This window comes from Leptidea sinapis, chromosome 3, assembly GCF_905404315.1.
Source record: "Leptidea sinapis chromosome 3, ilLepSina1.1, whole genome shotgun sequence".
In the NCBI taxonomy this organism is placed as follows: domain Eukaryota; kingdom Metazoa; phylum Arthropoda; class Insecta; order Lepidoptera; family Pieridae; genus Leptidea; species Leptidea sinapis.
The window spans coordinates 9311739-9328317 of record NC_066267.1 but is presented as its reverse complement, the minus strand read 5'-3'; the positions used below and the strand labels follow the sequence as shown (position 1 = coordinate 9328317).

General features: G+C 34.7%; 1 protein-coding gene across 2 annotated transcripts; it reads left to right on the top strand.

The window, feature by feature from the left end:
* Positions 1-2620: 2620 nt before the first annotated feature.
* On the top strand, positions 2621-11428 carry LOC126979648 (glutathione S-transferase theta-1-like). 2 transcript variants are annotated; one of them, XM_050829105.1, is made up of 6 exons: positions 2621-2895; positions 3044-3180; positions 3267-3354; positions 4995-5145; positions 7769-7949; positions 9075-11428. In XM_050829105.1, the coding sequence occupies exons 2-6, from the start codon at positions 3069-3071 to the stop codon at positions 9218-9220; spliced, it is 678 nt and encodes a 225-aa protein (XP_050685062.1). In that variant the 5' UTR covers positions 2621-2895; positions 3044-3068; the 3' UTR covers positions 9221-11428. The 2 variants fall into 2 exon arrangements, with proteins under 2 accessions (XP_050685062.1, XP_050685061.1); XM_050829104.1 differs by having other exon boundaries at positions 2624-2895; positions 3004-3180.
* Positions 11429-16579: the final 5151 nt, after the last annotated feature.

Here is a 16579-nt window from a genome sequence, read left to right as displayed (position 1 = left end):
CCTGAGTCCTGTATATAGGGTCCAACGTCTAGAGCAGCCGATCTAGTAAAAAAATCGATCCTTTGAACAACTTGAGCGCGTCAAATTGAGGTAAGGTAAGTTCATTATATGCAGTAAAGTGTGTATTTCAATAACCTAACAATTTGAGCATTGCTTATGTAAGCAAATCAGTAAGTCACAAAGTTTCAAACTATCAAGTTAAGGTCCACACAATTGTCATATTATAATAATAATAATAATAAAATATTTAATTTGCAGCTAAAAAATGTGTAATTAACAAAAGTAAACTTACCAAAACAAAATATATTACAGCTTAAAATTAAAATGAGACTTAAACATAATAGAAATAAAAGAAGCTCAAACATCAGCTGCAAATAGGCACAAGCTCTGCATATGCTGACACACATCATGTATGTCCGGCACCGATCTTCCGCTTGAGCCATTCTGTGACCTTGAAGCTGTCCCAATACGAATGTACGCTATGATTTTTATAATTTTTAATTTTTTGTGAATTATACGTTTTCATTTGCGACTTTCTCGGTGTAACCAGTATCGAACCGATGGTTGCTTGCTCTGTGGTCTTCAAGCGTCCTCAAGCGTCAACTAACTGTCTAGACTGTCTGACAGATGACACTGTCAACTGTCAAAATAATTACAGGACTTCTAGAGCATTCATTATGTGTCAGCATGACAATTACTGATGACACTGATGACATGATGAACCGTCTGTATGAATAATCTGACGCGCTTGAGTATTTCATGGTCACGATTTTTCTCGCATTTTCGTAAATTGGTCATAACTATTGGTCACGTCCAAATCGTCAGCCTTTTGGCCAGGAGCGGTGTAATAGTAGATTGTTAACCGAGGGTCGAAAGAATCAATCCCCGAGGTATTTAGACGCCCGAGCGCAGCAAGGGCGGTTATAGTCCGAGTAGAAATTGATTCTTTTACCCGTGTTATTTTATTTCGAATATGAGGAAAATAAAAGTAGTTGTTTATCTAAACTATTTATTGATAATATATAATATTATTAGTACTATTTAAAATTAATTGTCAAATTAGGACAATTTATGTCGAATTTTAAAATTTTAAATATGGAACTCACCGCACTCACCGCGTAATTGTTGCGGCTTTTTCCGCTCAAAGAAGTTTGCGCTAAGTTCAAACTGGCTGTTTAGAAAGTCACATGGCCGCAGCATTTTGTAATTAGTTTTTTTTTTTACATAAAACTCTTCACAGCTGACAGCAGTTCTATTTTTAAAGTTCATTCCGGCCCTTGGTGGGAAGTAATTTGTATGAGTTTTTCCCTCTATATGGAGGGAAGCAGCATTTTCCACCCAATATTGACATTGACTATTTGACGTTTGAGTGTGTTTGTTGCATCACTTTACATTTTACAAAAAAATCTTGATATAAAAGAGTGGCAATGAGTTTCTTGCTACTTCTTCTCATTAGCTCAACCCTTTAGGAAGAAGCGGTAGATTCAATAAGAAAAATATTTTATTTTTTTTTGACATTCATAAGTGTCATCTCCGTGACTACGTGAATAAACTGATTTTGATTTGAATAGTCAGATCAAAACAAAATTACTTTCCGAGTGTGAGAAATGTAAAAGATTTTTTTCCTATTTTCTACCCCTTCGTTGAGCAGATTAATATTTTCCCGTTATTAGTGGGGCGCATACCATATTAATATTTGAAGGGCTTGAGTATTTATTTGTGACTACTCTTTTACATTGTTGGACACGCTCCACCCTTTATATCATCTAACCTACACAATCCAAAAGGTGCCCACGACGTAAATCCCTATATAGTCATAGCCTATCCCCATTGGAATAGCCGCAAAATTGATGCTATATGACTATATAGGGATCCCTACATAGTCATGTAGCATCAATTTTGCGGCGGTCTTGAAGTCTAGGGGAGCAGGTTTCAGCCCCGTAGAGGAAGATTGGAAACACAAGACACCTCATAAGTCGAACCTTGGTGGTTTTGGTGATCCTTCTGTCCTTCCAGATCTTATTGAGCTTCTCTACCGCGGATCTGGTTATAGCACATCGCCTTCGGATTTCCAGCTCGCAACCTTCGGTATTGGAGATAGTAGAACCAAGATAGGTGTAGGTTGGTACCACCTCACAGTTGGCAATGTGTTGAAATTCTACCCTGTTGTTATTTACGCGGTCTACTATCATCATCTTGGTTTTAACTCTGTTGATGGTCAGTCCGAATTCAAAGCTGGTTATTTCCAAACGTGTTAGTAGTTCTTCAATATCCTCCTTTGATTGGGCAAGTAGTGTAGTGTCGTCCGCATATCTGAGATTACAAATTTTGCGCCCTCCGACAGAATATATGCCTTTATCCCAGTCCTCGAGAACAATCCGCTAGAAGATAAAAGATACTAGCAAAGAGAATTTAAACACTACGTTCAGTTACTATCCGTCATCTGTCAATAGATGACAATCGAGTGAATCCCTTTTTTCCTAAGATTTCTATAGGCATTAATTAGGCTGTTGGCTGTAGCGACTAGGCTGGTATTCAGTAGTCCGACTAGGCTGGTTATCAGTAGTCACTCGTCAGACTCGTTAGAGTAAAAGTGTTCTATGGTCAGATGTAAGCAATCAGCATAGATAATACACTATATTTGTAATTTATATACTAGAGATAAGAGAGACGTCATTACCATTAGTCAGTTATCACATAACAGTACTCAGTACCTATCCGAAGTCCGAACTCGACTATTTTTTTAATGAATATTAATTTTTAATAGATACGAAACAAATTATTTTAGTAATAATAAATCTTTGTTTTGATTTGGCATAAGTGTAACGCAAAATATTAAATCTCTATTAATACAATAATTTTATCCATCAAAGAAAACTTTTTGTTTTTGTAAAGGTTAGTTACTGACCCTTTAATTATAATAGTTGTATCTGATATTATTTACATAATATTGAATTGTAATATGATAATTTACCTAATACTTTCTATTCTTATGTTCTATAGGTTTGTTCTATACTTCTATAGCCTTGATCACTCTTCACAGTTTACACTACACAGCAATCAGCAATATGACTTTAAAATTGTACTTTGACCTGATGTCTCAGCCTTCCAGAGCTTTGTATATTTTGTTAAAATATGCAAAAATTGATTTCGAACCTAAGCTAGTAGATTTACGAAAAGGTACTTAGTAAATATGGTTTTATTTCATATAATAAATTATAACGGTTATTGTGATTTGTATTATCATATTGATTAATATATTGCAGGTGAGCATTTTACTGATGAGTATGCAGCCGTAAATAGACTGAAAAAGGTGCCAGTAATTGTCCACAATGATTTCACTCTAACTGAAAGGTAAACCAGCATCCATTACTTTGTTTTTGTATGATTTTTACTTTGTTATTACAAACTTCCTAAATTATAATATTCCCAAATAATTAAAATGAGACAGTGCTTATAATCTAGTATTATGAAATAAATACTTTGAATGTGGGGCTGTAGTTAATCAGAGAGGATAGAATAGTGAAATAAACAATTTGTATAATAATAATGAGTAATTTCTATATTAATAGATTTTGGAAGAGTATAAGGATTTGCCTTCAACAATAATTGAACATAGAATAAAGTTATGGCTCTGCAGTATTCAGGTTTGGACCAGTATTAACAAAGCATAAAACTTGTTTTGATTGGCACAAGAACGGGTGAAGTTTGCTGAGATGACAGCAAACCTCCAGTAGTCTAGATGCACCTTGATTCATAATCATATCTAAGAGTTACATTAATTATAAACATTAGTCTCACAGATGACTATATTTAAATGACAGGTTTATTGCGTTTCACCTAAAACATCGGCAAATTTCCTTTTTAGGCATCTCTTCAAAGTTGGCATTTCATGCGTTTTCTGTAACATTTCGGTCATCTTTCCTGAAATATTCTTTACAAAACCTCGTCAGCTTGTTGGATTTCGCCCTTGTTTTACACTATTGTACGTAAATGACATGAGTTTATTATTGCCATATTGAGTATGCCGTAAAAGTAACATAATGGCCATCTTTGCATTTTTCTGCTACAAGACATACTTCCACACATTTGGTCAAACATATCTATACACCTTTAGTTGAATTGTAAAACTTGATAATGTCTGGCTTACCAGAAGCAGCACCAGTACCGTCCCTATGAGTGGTAGAAAGCAAGATAACATAGAATGGAAAGATGTACCTGGTGTTTCTTCATTTTCTGAATTGGAAGATGAAATGAAAGTCAAAGGTCTATAACTTGCAAATTAGATGTCACTGCGAGTCAAGGTCACTCATTACACTAACAGTCAAACGTTCTAGGAAGGTACTTAAGAGCTCAGCTCATCTCTTTCACTCGAAACAGGAGAAACAAATTTGTGTTTTGCACGTTCTGTGAGACGAATGTTTATGAATCTACGGTTTATAATTATAATCTTAAAAACGTGTTATGTTAGGAATATAATTTTTTCACAATAAGAATAGAACAGAAACACACTTTATTAGCAATAAAAAACCCTCACACAAAAAGCAATAATTTACAATATTAATTAAATCTTAAAATACTAAATAAAATAACGTGACAAATATAATAAAAAAATAAATAATTTTAATAAATAAAAATAACAGTGTGAGCGTGATTCCCTGCTAAAAGGAGCTGACTCTGTATATTGTTGTGTCACTGCAGAAGACACTAACACAACACTGGTTTTCAGCAGCCCCTCATGACATTTGATGTAGAAAGTTCTTTTAGTCTTCCCATTGCAAATTAATTTGCGTAGGTATCAAAGTAAGTAGTGTAATAAAATAAATAAATAATTGTAATAATAATAAATATTAAATCATAGTATAATCTGTACGTAACTGTATATAATTTAATAAAGGTGGCATTAGGTACTATAAATGAAATATAAATATATTGGTGAACTTATTTAATTTAATTATAAAAATATACAGATAATAACAATTTTCTATTTTCAGTGTTGCCATTGTAAAGTATCTGGCAAGAGAAAATCTGATACCAGAGACAATAAGTCCAAAAGAGAGCAAAGCTCAAGCCCGACTAGATGAGTTTATGGCTTGGCAACATATTGGACTAAGATTGCATACAAGTATGTTTTTTAGAGTCAAGGTAATTAGCTGATGGCTGTCTTGCATTTAATTTATCCCTTTTAAGGTATCATTACTATTCTCGTTAATTAAATAATAATATAATAAATTTCGTTTATTTATATTATAGACTTCCCAGTAAGTTGTCTTAGGACACTTGTATTGGGAATATCTCGCAACTTCCTTAGCAGCTACCTTTTTATTTAGTAAACAATATAAAAATAAACAGAAATGATGAGAAACCAAATTTTACAATTTACAATTAATTGTGTGTGTGTGTGTGTGTGTGTGTGTGTGTGTGTGTGTGTGTGTGTGTGTGTGTGTGTGTGTGTGTGTGTGTGTGTGTGTGTGTGTGGATGTGTGTGTGAGTGAGTGAGTGAGTGTGTGGATATGGGTTTGAATTGGACCTTTGATTGGGTCCATCTATGCAATGCGTGTGTTTATCATGTCAGTCTAATCAGAAGATTTTCCACTTCATCATAAGCAAGACAAGTTAGCCAATTATTTAAAGCTTTTCTGTATAGATGTAATGTCATAGGATATATATTTATGACACGATTTATTTTATTATATAAGAACACTGATTGATAGCTAAACTGTCGTTCAGCAAAAGTAGTGCGAACAGAAATGGTATCTGCTACTTTATCATTTCTTCTACTGATCAATTTGGCGTGATCTAGCGGAAGTGACTTGTGGACGGCTGAAATGATGTTAAGAACATAAAGTTTCCTAATTGTCAAAAGATTACAAGTCAAATAGAGTGAATCAGTTGGAAATCTTAAAGGTTTGAAGTACATGACCTTGAGAAGTGATCTTTGAGCTCTTTCCATATATATTATTATATTATATTATATATATTCATATATTTATATTTTTATTTATTATTATTATTTTAGACTAGCTGATACTCGCGACATTGTCCACGTACACACATGGCTAAGCACGTAGTACTTATAAAAATCTTTATTTCTTATAACAAAACTTAAGATTTATCGTTCATAAAAATTTTGTTTTCAAAATTTATTTGAGCTAAAATTAAGTTTATATTTTACTTGCGGTTCCTCCGCATAAATCCGCGTTGGAAATATATAAAATTTTTAATTAATTATTCATTTTAAACTATTTCTGATTTCTGAACGACGGGGGACACATCAAAGGAAAAACAAAATTGTTGTTTCTATTTAATTCCGAACACTTTCATATTTATTCACCTTTTAAACCTTCCCTGGACTTCCACAAAAAATTCAACATCAAAAGCCAAATCGGTCCAGCGGTTCTCGAGTTTTAGCAAGACTAACGAACAGCATTTCATTTTTATATATATAGATGGAAGTTATTAAAATATAAAATTTGATTCTTGAATTGCCTTTCATTGGGAAGGCACCGGTTCAGTCCCACATTACATAAACAAAATTTTCAAATTCATAATGTGTAATGTTTTAAAGCAGTGAAGAAAAACACATGATACATGAGGAAACTTACATACAACCTTTAATTATACATGTATATGTCAGCATGGCTGATTAAGGCGAAGAGTAAGCAGAAAACACGCAAAATGGTGTTTTTAGACAAGTTTTGTGGTGAAAGTATAGCATTTCGAGCTATGAACACTACTTAATCCTGTTACACATATTCTTAAGTCTTATATGTAATTCTTTGAAGTTAAACAAGTTTTTTGGCATGGCGTGACACATTTTTTTGGTACTTCTCTCAGAAAAGTTATTCTTATAGCTTGTACTTTTTTGTGTAGGTTTATTTATTCAGATTAGTAGTGAATAACGAGGATTGTAAGCATATAAACTGTTTTCCACCCAAGAATTTTGAAAATATTGGCTTTGTTACATAGATGGCGGGCCGGCAGCCGTGAACTCATATCGCTCAAGGTCGCAGGCATTTAGTGTCGCCTTAAGGACTAACTACTATAACATTGGGTGGGCCCAGTGAAATACACTAACAATAGCCTATAATGTTGTAATGAAGCCTATTATTAGCTCAAATAAATTATGTTTGTTAATTATTTTAATGTATGTACAACTAGCTGTTGGCTTTCTTAATAATCTTGTTTTGATAATATGTGGTAAAAAAAATTATCCATGCACCCTGAATTGGGGAAGGGGGGGGGGGGGGGTATCCCCTGACCCCCTAGTATACTCTTTTAATCCACTTTTTATACATATTTTATTACATTTATCATATGGGGCACATAAATATTTATGTTCAAACCTAACCTAACCCAGACTCTTGCCAAGATGGCGTCTTAAAGTAATTTCGATATATTTCAACAATAAAACACTAACAATCACCTAATTAAATTTAAAACAATTACATTATTCCTGAAGATAATAATTAGTCAACCATCAATAATTTTTTCATTTCATATTTCATTCACACATTGTTCTAGATCATAGTATAAGTTGCCGCACTTTGCGACTATTCCTGCAGTATCTAGTTGAAGTGCAGCGGAGATCAATCAATACTCATAGTCTAGCCGGCATCCTATGCAAATGAGCCTCCCACTAGTAAAGAGCTATAAAACCACTAGCTAACACACACGGATAATCAAAGTTGGTCACATTATCAGGCTGTAAGGTTGACTATAAGCTAGTATATTCTATGTCTGTCTGCAATATCTCTTTTTGTTACAGAATTTGGAACCATTAATGACCGGACAGCCTACTGATCCAAAAAGACTGCAAAGATATGAGCGGAACATGATTTCTGCTCTTGAGGAGTTTGATACTAAATGGCTAGGGCATAGTGACTTTGTTGCCGGTGACAGAATTACCGTTGCAGACCTGTTAGCTGCATGTGAGCTGGAGCAGCCAAGTAAGGCTTTTCGCAACAAATATTTGAACTTTCTAATTTAAACTAAATTCTCTGGCATATTATATCATACAATAAGGCTGAATGAATAAATAAGGCATATTTTGCTTATAAAATAGCTTAATGCGACATCAATAGAGGATTCCTTTGAGTTCTAGCGGATTATAGTAGTAGGCCACCCACAAGATGGACCGACGATCTTATTAAGATCGCTGGAATGCATTGGATGAGGGCAGCTCAGGCAACATCCCTGTGGAGATCTTTACGAGGAGGCCTTCCATTTTATAAGTCTTTTTGTTCGGTGTGTCTTATTTTTTATGACAATAAGGGAAAAAACGAGCAGGATGTTCCGCTGATGGTAATTCATACGCTCTGCCCATTACAATACAGTGCCGCTCAGGATTCTTGAATAATCCAAAAAATTCTGATTGGCACTACAGTTGTGCTCGTCTTCTTGAGAGATAAGTGGTTAAATCTCATTTGCCCAATAATTTCACTAGATACGGTACCCTTAACACCCGACTGAAACACAATAATGTTTCCTTACACATTACTGCTTCACGGCAGAAATACGCGAAGTTGTGGTACCCATAATCTAGCCGGCATCCTGTGCAAAGGAACCTCCCACTGATAATCCCCCATGGTATAGGGCTCCTTCTTCCACTACTTCCTATCTACAATCACTCAGCCAAAGAGGACCTAGGGTAATTTTAAGTTTGTCCTCCCATCCTCTTCGGTCCTATGGTATTTTTATAATCAGACTAATTTCCGCAAGTAGACGACTGTGCGCCTATTTTGTGGGATAATATTTGTTATCCCTGCCACCCCAGTTCCTCCAGAAAGGGGGTACCATAATGTTGAGCCTGGTAAGTTGTTACACCTGGACAATGCAGAAGTACATGTACAGCAGTTTCCTCTGCCACCATGCAGGCCCTGCACAGGGTCAGTTAAATAGAAGTTTATTATAAGGACCATGACAGTTAGGGCCACCATTATGTGATTGTGTAGTATTTAAATAATATCTATATTTATTGGTTTGTTGACACATTACTTTTATACAAGAAAATTCTAACAATGAGATTATTAATAGTTAGACAGATTACTTAATATAAAATTTTTGTTTTACAGGGATGTCAGGCTTTGATCCGGCATTAAAATACAAAAATATAGCAGCCTGGTGGATAAAAGTGAGACAACATTTCAGTCCATATTATGAAGAGGCCCACATTATTCTCAATAAGATTGTGCAAAAGAATAATGCTGCCAAGTTGTAGATACTAGCTTTAGTCTAGACTGAACAATATCCACACAAAATTTTCAATCGCCTTCTAGCTCTTTAACTCTTGGTAAAGCGACCAATGTCTGTATTTTTACTGGAAATTAGTTGTTACTGCCATTGCAGAAGAGGAGGAATTTAATCGGTTTGCTTTGATTTTAAAAGTCAGAATTGTGTTAAGACAGTAATTTGTCAAGTGAATGGTGCTTGTGAATTTCTTCGATTATTCTTTTTGTTTATGTATCTGACATTACAAAAGTTACTTCAGGTATGAAATCAATTCAGTACAAGTTAATTCTGTTACTGATCACCGGGCGCGAACCAAACCCGTCGGTGTATACTTCACTTTAGACCGACTATGGAGGAGGTTTTGGGAGTTCTTTCTTCCTTGATCCTGGCACCTAGCTTACAATGTGACCTGGTGTTTCATTATTTTCACCAAAGCACCAAATTAGTAAACACCATGCACATGCTATGCTTGTTCCGAAAAAAAGATGATGTAGACGAATCCAATTTTTAGAAAGACCAACTCTTCAGTTTGTCTAAAATAAGAGTTTTTTTTCTTTAAGACATATTATCGTATTCCAGTGTGCTTTGGATATATAGTGTTTTTTAAATTAGCAAGATTAATAATTAATCAATGAATTTGAATAGGTATTTTTTTTACTTATAAAATATTTTGCTATATATATTTTTAGATAATTAATCTATTACTAATGGTGAATCATTCCATTAAAAGGTAAGGCAACTAAATAAGACTTTAAATTAAATTTTAGGTAGGTATTTAGATTTTTTTGGGATATAAGTGGTATAATTACTAATATGGAGATGGCTGTGTATCTTGGGTTCGTTAAAACGCAATTAATCATCAAAAGTAAAGCCAACGAAACGAGATAAAGTTAAAATAGTTAAAATTTATTAATATTTAAATTAATATTTATGGGACGTAACTCCATAGGCCAAATCGTATATGGTATAACAAATTTAAATTTCTCCTACAGAATTGACAATAAAATACTGGTAATTGTCGGTTGTGTTTTAAAGTTAGGTAATATATTGAGCTTTGTGGTGAAAGCTAACTTCTTAACTTTTAAGGCTGCATCTAGTGACCGTCGGTCATCGAGAGTTCCATACGCGCTAACCATGTTGCGTTTAGTGCTCAGCTGACAGCAAACTTGATTGCGCGTAATTTTTAACCTTTTTAATATGTGCATAATACTTAACGCAAACGATTAAGGAATGAATGACGGAGAAGATATCATGTTTACCCAATTATTATAGATCGTCAAATTGAAGAAAATATTTATATAGTATATTATTCGAAATTGCCAGAACATGATATCTTTGATGACGATAGGGTCGATCGCTCGGTCAGCGCGGCACTGAACTCGCTACGTACGTACATAGACGTACGTCGGACCGACGAGCTCGACCGACGGTTCTCGTCAGCGCGACGTAGCTCTACGCGCGTAGCAATTCATCAGCGCTGTACTGAACGCGTTCATGTATTTTCATAGATATAGCTACACTCGACCGACGTCAGGGCTGACCGTCGGTCGAGCACTAAATACAGGCTTAGTGTTTCTCTGGTTGATGAAATCAGTAACTAAACACACACAAAGGCATATTTCAAACAAAACCCAGCACTTAAATGCATGTTATGTCTACCAACTGTTAGGGTGATGACATAGTATTGACAACAGCAGGCTGCACCTCTGCGAAACTTCAGTGACTGTTACCGTTTTTGATTGACAAGTCGTAAACTGTTAGCCATGCTTGCTAGCTTAATCCAGACATTGTCAAATATAATTGGTCACTTGTATATTCTAAGTCCATGGAACTTATAGCTTTTCTGCACCTACCAAAAATATAAAATTTTGTGAAAGAATCTGAATTCGTGCAATATAGGTACTTTAATTTAAGAAAAAGGGGGAATAGACGATGTAGAATTATATATATTTATTTACTAATGTGTCATTCTCTGTATACGGAGTTGTAAAATGTAAATGTTAAAGCACAGATATATTGTAATAATTATATTATATTTGTTAATTCTGTTTTTGACAGAAAGAGATTAGAAAAGCATATTTTTATACCTATAATAATAATATTAAGTAAATATATTTTGAGATCCGATTTTTAATAAAGTTATTTTTATAGTAATGATGTTTTTGGTATTGTTGAATAAAACGTTTTTATGGGAATACTTTGTTTGTTTTTATTACTACCGTTGCCCGCAGTTAGCATATTTTTGGTGCCTTGGTGGCTTACACATTACTGCTTCACGACAGAAATATGCTTAAATCTTTATAATCACGCAATTGATTTTGATGCGGTTTTTTCTAATAGATAGTGATTCAAGAGGAAGGTTTATATGTATAATACATGCATAATTTAACCTGAGTGTTTAACAAAGCATACAAGATTTCATCATCGATACGTCACTCGAACGGTTGGCTCAGTAGGAAGAGCACTCGCACGGAACGCGAGAGGTCGCGGGTACGAGTCTCGCATCGTTCATAATTTTGTTTTTCAAATTTTATTTCTGTATTTAATCCCAGAAGTGAGGGTTATCATTTTAAAAACATAACAAATTGTTTAGATTTACAAAAGCGACATCTCAAGTCAATTTCCTAACATGCAAATAGAGTTGTGCAGTTTATCAACTGTACAAGTCGATCCTGTAGATGAAGCCATAACCTGAGAGTTGAACAAAGCGTACAATATTTTATCAACGATACGTCACTCAAGCGGTTGGCTCAGAAAGGAGAGATAATTGAAAGAGCACTCGCACGGAACGCGAATGGTCGCGGGTTCGAGTCCCGCATCGTTCTTAAAATTTTGTTTTCAAATTTTATTTGTGAAATTAATACCAGAAGTGAGGGTTATCACTTTAAAACGTAACAAATTGTACATTGTACAAAAACACTATTTTAGGGGTTTCTAATGTGATTTCAATTAACATAAATTTTTAAACGCTGGCTACAGTTCAAACAAGAAACTGTTTGGTTAGCTCTGTTTTTCGTGGATGTGGAAGGCTCCTTTGCTGTAGGATGCCGGCTAGATTATGGTTACCACAATGGGAAGGACTGCTGGTCCATGCGTCAACTCGTGAACGGGTACTGTGGTGTGGTGCCGGGCCGACCTGTTATAGTTAATAAATTATTGTATTTGTTGGATGCAATTGCAAATTATGACAGTAATCACGACCGTCATGTTCACGAAGCATCCTTACACAAATAATATTGACACACTTTTTACACAAATTTTCTTTGCCCCAAGTTAAGCATAATAGCCTGTGTTATGGGTTACAAGACAGTGATATATTTACTATATTTAATACAATATACTTAATTAAACGTACATATATTCATATAAACATACATAAATACATTTAAACATCCACGACTCGGAAACAAACATCTATATTCATCATATAAATGCTAATAATGAATTCGAACTCTAAAGGTTGATGCAACCAATATGCCTACGATAATGTATATTAATACAGTTTATTATTTATTAGTTTTAATGAAGTAATTTATAGTATTAAAAGTTTAAACACGATTCATATGTTGCATGCAGCACCTTACAAACTAATTTGTTATGTATGTTACAGCCATTGTATTGACGACCTGTATAGCCGAGTGATTAGCGATCCTATCTACTAAGCTAGAGGTCCCGGGTTCGAATCCCGGTAGGTGTAAGCATTTATATGATGAATATTGATGTTTGTTTCCGAGTCATGGATGTTTATATGTATGTTTAAGTAAGTATATTGTATTAAATATTTGGGGCAAGATAATTTATGTAAAAGTGTGTTAATATTATAATATTATTATTGTAAAATACTCTATTTGATTGAAAGAGCCCAACTTTTTCCGAACATAAGGTAGATTTAAAAGAAATATTTATAGTGACGGTTCAAAAGCGCTTAATTTAAGCGTATTTGAATAAAGTTTATATCGATACTTACACGGGGAGTGAGACAGTTCTTGGCACAAGTAAAATTCTCTCAAAGTAAATAAAAAAAGACGATAATTTCAAAACAATCGTATTCGGATCTCAGAACTTATTGCAACGCCATCTAGCGGAATTATGCTACATTTTGTAATAATTAAGATCAGAACCATCACTCACCCTATAGCGAAGAAGCGAAATGTGAAGCGAAAAAGTGAAGAACTCGCCATAATTTTGCAAATTCAATAGATGGCGTTAGGTGTTTGAAATTCTGTTTCGTCTATTTTCATAAAAATAGTGTTAACATTCAGGGAGAGGCTACTTATAAATACTGTGAGATGCTAATGTCCAGTCATACTCAAGGACCCGATGTGGGGTGAGAAACCAAACTATGTGCCTACCTTTTCTCACCAGAGGAATCACAGGAGCGTTGCCGGCCTTTAAGGAAGGTGTACGCGCTTTTTTTGAAGGTACCCATGTCGTATCATCCCGGAAACACCGCACAAGGAGGCTCATTCCACAACTTTGCAGTACGTGGAAGAAAGCTCCTTGAAAACCGCACTGTGGAGGATCTGATGGTGGGGATGATATCCTAACTTGTGGCGTGTCGTTCGAAGGTGGAATCCGGCGGCAGGGATCCGGTGAAACAGCTCTTCGGAACACTCCCCGTGATACATGCGGTAGATACAATGAAGCAACGTCTCTACGTAACGCCAAGTGATCCAGCTGTTCACAGATTACAGGGTCCCCGACAATTCGAGCTGCTCTGCGTTGCACCCGGTCAAATGGATCGAGATGATACTGGGGTGCGCTTCAGAATAGTTCAAGAACAGCCTACATGATCATAAGCTACTTTAGATAGACTTACCATTGTACCACACATTATACATTAGGTACAAATTATTGTTTGGTTAAAGTACCTACAAATTAAATATCATTCATTCCTTTGTTTGTAAAACAAAGAAAGGCGAATACAAAATGTTCGCGTCCCGGGATGATTGTGTAGCTCTATCGATTTCCTGCAGTATACGGGTTGAAATACATTTCCGGGAAGTTGGTGACTAGAGGTGGGCTTGTTGAACACCCCATTGACGTCAGCGAAATGGGCGTGGCATCATTGTGGGTGTTTAGACCCCTCCTTATTGACTCGAATATATTTTTTATTCCTTTATTTATTAAAATTTGTAAAATGTATCCTACGGTTTTTGTTTTTCATAGCTGGCACTCGAGAGCTGATCAGAAGTCAATAATGTACTGCCATCAAAGGACTCGCAATATAATATGTCTTATGATGTTATGGCAATGCGAATTCCTAAGATCTGAAGTGAATATACTATATTATAATATAAAATGTAAGGCAAATGCACTGCCGTTTACATGAAACCTCGTTTTATATTATCATTTAACCACTCTAAACACTAATTAGTAATTACAAACAAGAACTTCCTGTTAAAAAAAAAGGATTGTGTGGTTTTATGAAACCACGGTTAAAGTGAAACATTTTTTCACATTATAGACATTTAACTAAAGCAGGAGCAAAAAATCAAGTCGCAAATTATCGTCCGATCTCTATACTTACATCTATTCCAAAAAAATTTGAGAAATTGGTACACCAAGTCGTATACACAAAGCTAAAACACACAATCATAGAACAGCAACACGGTTTCGTGGCTGGCAGATCTACTTTGTCAAATCTTCTTGTTTTTACTGATTATTTATTTAAAGGCCTTGATAATAAAAACCAAATTGAAACAGTCTACACAGATTTCCAAAAGGCATTTGACAAGGTGGACCACCTACTGTTATTAAAAAAATTATCATACAACGGTATAAAAGGTAACCTCTTGCGTTGGTTTGCTGCTTACCTATGTGCCCGAGTACAATCAGTAGTTATTAATGGTTTCATCTCCCCTACAGTTAACGTAATGTCAGGCGTACCTCAAGGCTCTATACTCGGTCCATTGCTTTTCACACTTTTTATTAATGACATCTCTGATTGCTTTAAGTCTTGTAAGTTTTTATTATATGCAGATGATTTAAAATTGTATTCCCATATTGTTGACTTCAATGATGTCCTGCTTATGCAGGAAGACTTGAATAGGTTAGATGTCTATTGCAAAAGTAACAAACTATTTTTAAGTTACACTAAATATAAGCATATCTCTTTTACGAAAAACAAAAATAAAATTGGAACGAGATTTACACTAGGCGATCAAGAACTTGAAACAGTTACCTGTATTCGTGATCTTGGGGTTTACCTTGATGCCAAGTTGACACTTAATGACCACATTTATCACATAGCGAATAATGCATATCGTATGTTAGGCTTTATTACACGCGTCTCTAAGGCATTTAAAGATAAAGATACATATATGTGTCTTTATCGAACACTTGTGCTGTCGCAGCTTGAATATGTCACCCCAATATGGAATCCGCTGTATAAGGTATATGACCATCAGGTCGAGATGATACAAAAGAAATTCTTGCGTATCCTAAACTTTCGCTTGGGTGGACGTCGTAACCACTACAAGAATCTCTTAAAACAATTTAATATTCTTTCATTAAGCCAGCGACGGAGTTTAATTGAATTAGTCACTCTGAGAAAAATATGTACGAGTGAAATCATATCCTCAGAATTGCTTCAGTTAATCGATTTTCATATACCAGCCCGTGCTACACGCTCTAATAATTTATTTCATCGCTCAAACACCAGGACAAATACTGGTATACGTACGCCACTGCACAGAATGTTTGCTCTCCATAACTCTAGATTTAATGATGTAGATATGTTTTCGTGTTCCTCTAAAACTTACAAACTCAGAATAAAACAAATCGTGGCACAAACAGAGTAAGTTAGAAATTACGTAATTTCATCTAAATTGTAACAATGTCTACAACTGCATTATGTTAGATTTATTTATTAACTGGTTGTCTACAACTAAGTGTAATGTAAGTGTAAATTTAAATATTAAGTGTACTTAGTGAAACTGTTTAAGGAGACATCCTTGTGTCCATATTTCTATTTTTACTTTATCTACATTTATGTTTAAGGATGTATCTGTATTTGTTTCCTAATAAATAAATAAATAAAAAAAAAACTAAAAATTTTTGGAATAATATTTCATTAGGGGTATAAAAATCGCTTTATCAATCTTAATTTTATACTTTAAAACAAACAAAATAGCGTGGAGCACTGGCACAAATGAGTAATAGTCTATACATTACACGGTCAGCTGCTGCGAGCTATAGACCGTCACGCGACATGCAACACACAGACGAAAAAGTTTGAGACGACGTAATGAAAGTTTCACGTTAAAACTACTAAGCCGTAATTATAAGAAAATATTCAAAAATAAAATACATAATTCACCTAAAGATACAAATTTTGCATAATATC

Coding starts and splice junctions, on each gene's coding strand:
- LOC126979648 (XM_050829105.1), top strand. CDS start 3,069: ATGACTTTAAAATTGTACTTTGACCTGATGTCTCAGCCTTCCAGAGCT. Junction 5,146..7,768: donor GTATGTTTTTTAGAGTCAAG/GTAATTAGCTGA, acceptor TTTTTGTTACAG/AATTTGGAACCATTAATGAC. Junction 7,950..9,074: donor ATGTGAGCTGGAGCAGCCAA/GTAAGGCTTTTC, acceptor TTTGTTTTACAG/GGATGTCAGGCTTTGATCCG.